The sequence below is a fragment of the Psittacula echo genome, assembly GCF_963264785.1.
Source record: "Psittacula echo genome assembly, chromosome: Z".
NCBI lineage: Eukaryota > Metazoa > Chordata > Aves > Psittaciformes > Psittacidae > Psittacula > Psittacula echo.
Window position 1 is genome coordinate 86255131 of NC_137742.1, and position 8995 is coordinate 86264125.

Below are 8995 nucleotides of genomic sequence, written 5' to 3' on the forward strand. Positions count from 1 at the left end.
ACCTCCAGAGGCCACGGGCAGTTGGTTAAAAAGTGAGGGAAGGCACCAGCAGCCAGCTGGTCAGAGGTGATTGATCAGCTCTGTGAGCTGGTGCCAGGAGGGTATTTGATGCTGCAACACATCTTAGAGCAGCAGGTCCACTCTACACACCACAGGTCACTTCCTGACTAGGAGACTACTTTCCTTCCAGCACTGTTTTGCTTTTCACAGATGCAGGCTCCCTCTGGCTGGTGGGAAAGAGCTAAGCACAAGGTAGTCAGTATGTTATTGTTCACCACAGTCCAGAAAAAGTTGGGAATCCTTCTCTGAATTTGTGTTTGTCCATAGTGCTTGTTCAGTGCCTAAACTTGTTCCACAGCAGCAATCTTGTGCCCTGTGGAAGATTCTGACTGTCCCAGGTAAAAGAACACTTTCAGGTGGTGAAAGGTGGGAAGGAGATGTACTAGAGCAGCGGAGGACAAATGCACTTGCTACAGATGTTGCTTGTTTCAAGAACAAAGAAGGAAAACAATGTAAAATTGACTTTTCCTTAATTTCCCCTTTGCCTTTGCTTGATGTCATATCTGAGGGCATAAATGTCTTCACTATTAAAAATATATTGCAGCTGTCCAGGCGATGGCTGTGAGGCACAGCCTGAGAAACAGTGGCACTGCCTGCTTCCCAAAGAAATTCTCTTGAGATGCCTTCCCCGCTTTCCCCTCTCCCCCACTATCCCCTATGCTCTCTACCTGTCTGGCTGCTTCCCTGTGACATTTCAGCCATGAAGGAAGTCACGAGTTCTTGGGTAAGTAATGCTGACTTCCGGAAACAGAATGAAATAAGGAATGTCAGAGGTCTGTGCTGGCTTCTGTGAGCACAGAACCTCTCCCCTGGGCATCCCCCACCTGCATGGAAACCTGCAGTGATTTTCAGGAGTTTACATTCCCAGACACTAGCAGCAGTCTCATTACACTAGCTGAAGCAAGAAAGCTCTTAGCAATGCCACTACCCTTTGGGCTCTAGATTAGTCCTCACTGGAATGGAGGCCCAGGAGCTCCTCAGCCAAGCTGATGAGACCATTTTCTTCCAGGGCTGCAATGAGCCGTGCTATTGTGGCCTTCTGCCCCTCTGACTCCTTAAACCTCAGCAGCAGCTGGTAGGCTTGTTCATACAGTCCCTCTCGGTCATACTCGAGAGCCAGGTTATCAATGACAGGATCACGCAGGGCTCGGCAGTTCTTCTGCAAAGAGCGACCCACTTGCTTCCATTTCTTTGACACAAGCTTGGCAAACTTCTGGTGGTCGTCTGGTGTGAGCGTTCTGTTGTCTGAAAGGGACAGAGGGCAGGTAAAACACAGAGGTTCCACAGCTGATGTGATGCAGCTTGGCCCAGTCCAAGGTTTGCTCAACATTCTGTGCAGCAGGGAGTCTGTTCAGTGTCCACAGCACATCACTAAAGCACTGTGGAGCTGCTCTGCTTGTCCCTGGTGGTTTAACACCAGGGCAGCACTGTGAGTTTGGAGCAGAAGTAACAAAGCAGTGAATCTAAAGGGACTGCCATGGGCAGGGTTCGTGTGCACATGTCTCTGTGCTCCAACAGCATTCCTCCACCACTGGGAATGGAAAATCAGCTGGAGTAAGCCTCACCACCTAGTGTCTCCCTGCGCTCTCTGTGTAAGCTGCGCAGCTCTGCTCTCCATGTAGTCTGCCAGGCCAGGGCAGTGCTGGTGCCTCAGGTGGCAAACTGGAGCATGTGGTGATACACTTACCTGCTCATGGCCATCTGCCCTGGCACATCTAAGCTCCCTGTCTTGCTCAGGCCTTTCCCTTAATGGGAAAACAGGTTGAAGCCTGACCTGAAGCAGTATGGCAATATCTTAGGACTACCGTAATTCCTTCCTTATGGGATGCTGGGAAACCCCTGATTTATCTGAGACCCCACTACGCAGTTACATTAATACTCCCTCTTGGGCTTTGAGATGAGAAAGACCAAGGGTGCTCTTGGTCAGCTCTAGCTACTCACCAAACTCTTGTCCCTGAAAGGTGAAGGTGACTTGTGGGGAAAGGGAGTTGCCTTGAGAAGGGCCAGGTAGAGATGGGGAGTTGAGAGATGTGCGGTCTTTTACAGCCGTGGTGTTGTTGATGCTCTGGTGAACAATCAGGCTCTCAAGCTTTATGATCTCCTCATCCCGCAGGCGGTCTGGCTGCAATGCAAACAGCATCAGTGACGTGTGCCAGGTCCACTGTCTTGTGAAGCCATAGATGCTTAGCTGGAAGGTGCAGCTTAAGATGTTGGTGCCAAGAGAGGAGCAATGAGATAGCTAGAGTGCAGATTATAAACTGACCCAATAAGATACTTTAATGGAGTTCTGGCTATAAATGTGTGAATTGGAATCTGTAATGTGATACGACAGGCAATTTTGCCCTCCTGGATTTCTCACATGTGGCAGTGAGCACTTACAAGTTGCACAAAGCTGGTATGAGTCCATTTTATTTTCAGCAGTCCTCTGCAAGAATTAGGGTGCACCTGAAGCTGCATGGCTTTTCTGCCTTACTCCACATGAGGATCAGACCCACAGAATAGGGTGACCTGCTCCAACAGCTCATGGCCACCAAAGCAGGCAGCTCCTGCTGCCCCTTCTGTCATTCTGTGCCTCTATTTCTTAAGTTTTGTTGTTCCTGGATCCAATCCAAGACAGTTTCTCTCGCTAACCAAGAGAAAACTAGTCTGACCTCCAAAAAGCAGATAATGAGAAAAAGAGACATCAAAAGCACATGGGAAGAGTCAAACCTGGTGACTGCTCTGACTCAGTCTATTGTTTAGCTCACATACAGCAGGTACCCAGCACTGCCCTCAGACACAGATGCCTTTGCCCTAGTGTCATCTCTGACTGTTGCACTGTTAGGCACAAGTTAGGCTTATTCTCAGTTCCCCAAACTGAGAACTCAGTCTATCTCTTTTGTCCAGTCAGCTAGTTCAGCAGAGGAGGGAGCAGAAAGCAGAAGTTGACAGCTATGGGGTATCACATGTTGTTTGGTCCAGGGCTGAAATGTTTGCATTTCATTCTCTGTGCTCGCAGAAAAGCAACCTGGCACAACATGCTCCTGTGCCTAATCTTCCCAAGTAGATGGTGCCTACCTATTTCCCAGAACCATCTGGAAGGAACTGGAGCTATAAGGTGTTGCTAGTTTCAGGTGATAAAAAAGAGGAGAGGAAAAAGGCAATGAGTTTAATCACATCCAACTGCCTTGGTTTTGAGGTAAGATGTCAAGATCTCACTGTTCTTGCTAGCAGGATTAGAATTTCAGTGCCAAAGCGTGCAATGAGCTAGACTTCTGATGTTGCTCCTGAGGGACTTTGCCTTCAGAAGGGCAGCCAATTCCTGCTCGCAGCAGATGCTGTGTCCCCCACTCTGTCACAAGTTGGTATAATGTGCAGACTGTTTGCACTCAGGCTCATTTCTAGGTGCAGTTGCCATCGCTGCTCTGAGGTGTGCGAAGTGGTGAGGAAGATGCTGAGCACTGATCATTCCACACTCTGCCTGCCTTGCAGGTGTATCGAGCACACTTGCTTGTGCTGTCAACTGCATGTTCTGTAATTCCTCATTTTAGCAGTGATAACACACATCTAAGCCACATTAATTGTTATACACAGAAACCACAGTGATTTAGCAGAATCTCCGTAAGCAGTTTTAGGCTCTTTTCTGGGGAAAGGCAGAGTTTACTCCATATCATAGCTGAGAACTGAAGGATGAAGAAGTCACCAAACCAGCATGCTGCAGCAGAGCAAGATTTGCACCCGTCTTGCTGAGTCTTGTGCTACCGCTCCTCATTGCTGCCTGTACTCCCTCCCTCTCCCACTCACCTTTTCTCTGTAGATACATTCCAGGCAGCGATCCTCCTCCTTCAGCATGCTGTCAAGGTGCTCGCTGCCAGCCTTCAGCTCCATTTCAAGAGGCACTGCACTTATGGCTAAGAAGAGCTGGAGGTGTTTCTGGAGGGACTCCTGGAGCGCTCCTTCCCGGTAGCTCTGCAGGAATCGGCGGCAGTTCTCCTGCTTGCAGAACTTGAGCTGGACTATCAGGTGTGGGTGGCTGCAGTGCACTTTGAGCATGTCCACACCATTTATGCTGCCAGTGGAGTCTGGTGGGGAGAAGTGAGCAGAGTCACTATCCACACATGAGACAGACAACCCAGACCCACTCCCGTCCACCTCCAAGCCTGCAATGGAGCAGCTTTTGAATTGTCATCTCTGTGCTGATGTCCTCTGGAATTAAAAACCTGTGTGTAAAATCAAGAGGAAAGGATTAAGTTTTTGCTGCCCTGCCTCCATCCATCTCCGGGAAGTATGGTGTCCAGCTGAAGACCTATGGTGCTACACATCAGGTAATTATCTCAACACCGTTTATTAGGGGAGGTTTTAAGTTTGAGGTTCCATTTCCAGGACAGAAATGGTTATGCTAAATTGCTAACACAGGGAAGTTTTATACATGAAAATGCATATTCCACCTGAGTGCTCAGTCAGTCTTCAGTCCTTGTGACTGGAGTTTTAAGCGGTGACAAAGCTCCTGGAAAGAGACCCAGCGTTTCCTCTCCACCCCACACCTGGAGGTAACTTTGGGCTGGCACCGAGTCTTCAACACCTCTCACAAATAGGGAATGATGGATCCAGCCATGAGAATTAGGCTGCTTGGGACTGGGCCTTGACTTGTTAAGCTCTTTTGCACAAAGAATTAACTCATGGTAAAATCTAAGCAAGAAGCAGCCAGGGATATACCCTCTGACATTAGTTAGTCCGGGGGGAGCACAAGCACCATGGACAACAGAAATTGTCCAGCCTTCAGCCTCCCTTCTCCCAGCAAAATTTAATTTTGATTAGCTGTGCACATTGACCTTGTCTCCTCAGGGATTTTATATGCTGATGATGAGAGTTTACAGTACATGTTTCTCTCTTTTTTGCAGCAGAGGCCTGTGTGAGGCTTCCTGTACTGCTTCCAGATCTGAACTAACCTCTTGGCCTGTTGTTGTCAGGGCTGTATGGAGGTACCAGCAAAGATTTGCTCTACATCAGGTATGTCTAAACCACGTGTCATGGCATTCTGTAGACATGCTTGGAGGACAATCCTAAGGCAAAGCAGACTTGTGTGTTCCACATTAGGCAGAATAAATGACCTGGCATTTAAAAGCATGTGATCTAACAGTGGCTCTACAGGGTTAACTGAGTCTTGGTTGCATCAGAAAGTCTAGTTTGGACCAACTGTGTAACTGGGACATGAGGCTAGGCACCTAGGAGAGGCATTTTAATTCACTGTGGCTGACTAGAAATGTCTTTTTATCCCTTTCTTCATGCTTTTTTTTTGTGAGTGCTGGTTGAACAAAAGTTTCCATAACAGGGTAAGAGGGCTGGGAAGGGAAAAGTTGCACAGACATGGAAACCTTTGTGAATGTTGTACGAGACAGCTGTGAAGCTACCTCAAAACAGAGGATTTTGCATGCTTTTCTTCAAGAAACTTCAGCTTTAGATTTCATGTCCTTTTTAGGTCTGAATAAGTATCTTAGGATTTCGTGGTTTCATAGGTTTTCCTTCAACATGTGAGCAGATTCACATTCCAATGACACAAAGCAGCCATAAATTGAGCCTAACAGGACAACTGTGTTTGGTTTCCTGCTGGTTCCCATCTTTAGATTGAGCTGAAAGATGAGGAGCCTTGTACTGGATAAATTAGTGATTTGAACAGGCTTATGATTGCCAGAAGAAATTACAGAACAGTTAAGCAAGCCCCATTAAACAATATGGGCTCAGCTGTGTGACAGGTAAAGAATATCAGGGGAGTCTTTCTAGGCAAGTATGATAAACTCTTCAAATTACTATTATTCTGTGGTAAGCTTGATGCAAAGGTGGATAGAGAAATGTAATTTTATGGCCATTTGCATCTCAAGTCCTTTATTGATGTAAACAGGGTTATATACACTTGAAGCTAATATGTTTGTGCCTGTTTATATCAAGAAAGAGCTCATCTGAACTGACTAACACTAAGTTTAAAAATCAGCTTCTCACAGCAGTAATATCTGTGGTGGTATAAAGACAGGAAATACATCTTCTTTCCTAACCTTTTTCCCTCTTATGTTAATGGGTTTAAACAAACATTCACAAATGGAGGATAACTCATAAGATAGTTCAACTTGGAAGGAAGCCCAGGAAGTCTCTAGCCCAACCTCCCATGCAAAGCAGGGTCAGCTCTGAGGTCACACCAAGTTGCTCAGGGCTTTATCCAGTCCCATTTTGAAACCCTCCAAGGATAGGAAATACAGAGTCACTCCAGGCAACTGCCTTGACTGTCCTCATGGAGAAAATATTTGTCTTTCTGTCTGGTGTCTATCTCTCGTTTCAATTTTTGCCTGTTAACTCCCATTCCCTATGCACCACTATGAAGAGTGTGGCTCCATCTCCCCTCCCTGTAGGTACTGGCAGGGAACAATAGGGTAGGTCTTCCAAAGCCATCTGTTCCCCGGGATGAAACGGTCCACCTCCCTCAGCCTTTCCTTATAAGGACAAGTGCTCCAGCCCCCAGCCATCTTGGGGGACCTCTGCTGAACTTCCTCCACTTGACTGTCTTTCCTAAATAGTCAGCACCATTTTTCCTTTCCCAGGAGTATGAGATTAAAGAAAGGCTGCCATTGCATGAAGAGATGAGATGGTGTGACAAGGTATCAGAAAGGATGGGTACCTGCTAATGCCAGCTTCAGTGCCTTGAACACACTAGGTTTCTTCTGGGAGCTTTCATAGAGAGACGGCAGAATGATGGTCTTACACGTTGACTGGAGGAAGAGATAAGCGCAGCCAATCCAAGGAGCAGAGCTGTTTGCCATCTTCAGCACCCTGCAAAACACTCAGGTGAGCTGAGAGACCACAGGGGAAATGGCCTGATGCTGGGCAAGTGCTTACAGCACAGATTATGGGGATTTACCCTTATGTCCTAGAGGAGGTGGTGATCTTAAAGCAAGCGTTACCTTTGAGGAATTTACTCTTGTTCTGTAAAGCACAGCACAGTGGGGCATGGTGTCCCAAAGACTCAGCAGTTCACAGACCTCTGGTTTAATTTTACATTTTATAGTCCAAAGATAGTCTGAACCAAAAGGTTTCAGTCCTCGTGCCTCTACCTGCCCAGTCAAGCTGGCAAAGTTTAAAGGCGCACAGATGGGGTGCTTCAAAGGGCACCCAGCAGCCCTGGTCTGGCATGTTCACACAGACTGAAGCCCTATTGCAAGCAAAGATGAATCAAAACACCTTTTGGCTCAGCCCCAGCCATAGGTCCTGTCCCCTCTCTGACTGCTTGTGTGTGCCTCTGGCACACCATCAGATGCTTTCTCACAGGCACCCTTCCTTCCATCTTTCTTCCCAGTTGTACAAACCCAACAGCCTTCTCTCTCCTGCCAAATACTGACAGTGTAGCTGCTGGACATGACAGTGTTCCTCTTTTCAGATGCCCTTTAGCTTGGGGGTGTGAAGGTATTTTGTCACCAGGGACTGCCAGGCTTAGAAGGATGAGCTCCCATGGACTGGCTGTCCTCTAGATGGTAGCTGAGGCTGGGAACCATTGCCATCCTTTGCAGCATGTCCAACAGAGTACAGGAACATACAGCCCACCCTGTTTCCTTCCTAGAACCTTGAACCTGTGCCCAGAACAGGAGCCTTTTACTTGTTCAGAAAATACAGGAAATAACCAGTGAATCATAAAATTCACACTGAACTTGGAGATGACAGAGTGCCTGCAAGATGCAGAGGGAGTGTTTCCTGGCTGTGGGCTCCGCACCGCACAGGCTTTTTAGAAAAGCATCTCGTAAAGAAGAAAGAGAAGGATGCACTGCTGCTGCAGTCCAGGTTTGATCTGAGCTTCCAAACACTGGGAAGTTTGGGATCTAGGCACCCGTCTCCTAGTGTCTCATAGAATGAAGGTAACAAATCTGAGTGACATCTTACAGACATGGAATGTTTAAAAGATTTAACCCACAGATTGATTTATCTTTTCCAGTGGAGATGCCCCAGAACTCCCAACCAGCGCAGAGGCACGTGCAATGCAAGGATCCTGTTTCACCACTGCAGCACAGACCCTGCTGCCCCTGTACCCCTTCCCCACACAGACCAGGCTCTTGCTCCTCAGCAGCCGCCTGGTTCCACTCGGCAATGCTGGGGAGCCTGGAAAGGACGCCAAAAACTCAGGTAGGGAGCCCTTTGCTGTTGTGCCTTGGCAGTGCTATCTCAGCAAGCAAGTTCTCCAGCCCATTCCCAGCCGGCAGCGGGGACCCTCGCAGTGGGTTTGAGCAGCAGCAGCGGTCAAACTGTTTGGGGGTGCTCTGGAAAAGCCAACCCCAAGCAATACAGTGCACGCTCACCGCTGCCTGCTGTCCTTTGCCGTCAGGCCGCTGCTCAATTCCTGTAACAGACTAAGAGGGGAAGGTAGAACACCTAGGCGCTGGAGCAGCCACCGGCCCGCAGTGACAGTCCGTTCTCCCGGTGCCCGCCTGTCCCTCCCCGGTCCGCTGCCGCTGCGGAGCCCCCCTCACCCGCTCAACGAACGCCTCGGCCCCGACGTATGCCAGCGGGGCAGCACCGGGGAAACCCGGCCCGGCCCTGCCCCGACCCGACGCGGCGGGACGCGCCCGGCCCGAGCCACCCGGTCCCTCGTCCCCGGCCCGGCCCCTGTCCCGCGGTAGCTCCAGGCCCGCCCGGCGGCTCCGGGCGCTTTTACCTCCGCCACCGCCGCTGCTCGGCCTCGGCGCCCCCACTTCCGCCTCTGCGAGGCGCCGCCCGCTGCTCCGCACGCGGGCCGGGCGGGGTAACGGGGAAGCGGGGCCGGGGGGACCCGAGCAAACTCGCTGCGGTGCGAGTGTGCCGCCAGTCCCCCCGCACATCCCGAGGCAACCGTGCTGCCCCATAGCAGTGCGGGGCCGGCCCGGCGGCAGGGGTGCTGTGTGCTGGGGAGGCCTGAGGCGGTGCTGCGGTGCCTTGACACCTC

At 49.7% G+C, this 8995-nt stretch overlaps 1 protein-coding gene across 1 annotated transcript; it reads right to left on the reverse strand.

Moving 5' to 3' along the window:
* Window positions 1-1003: 1003 nt before the first annotated feature.
* Window positions 1004-8756, reverse strand: TRADD (TNFRSF1A associated via death domain; the record flags this gene model as incomplete). Its single annotated transcript, XM_080638459.1, has 5 exons — window positions 8729-8756; window positions 6707-6858; window positions 3844-4121; window positions 2002-2182; window positions 1004-1305 (listed from the first exon to the last, which is right to left on the reverse strand). The coding sequence occupies exons 2-5, from the start codon at window positions 6846-6848 to the stop codon at window positions 1004-1006; spliced, it is 903 nt and encodes a 300-aa protein (XP_080494585.1). The 5' UTR covers window positions 6849-6858; window positions 8729-8756.
* Between the last annotated feature and the right edge of the window lie 239 nt (window positions 8757-8995).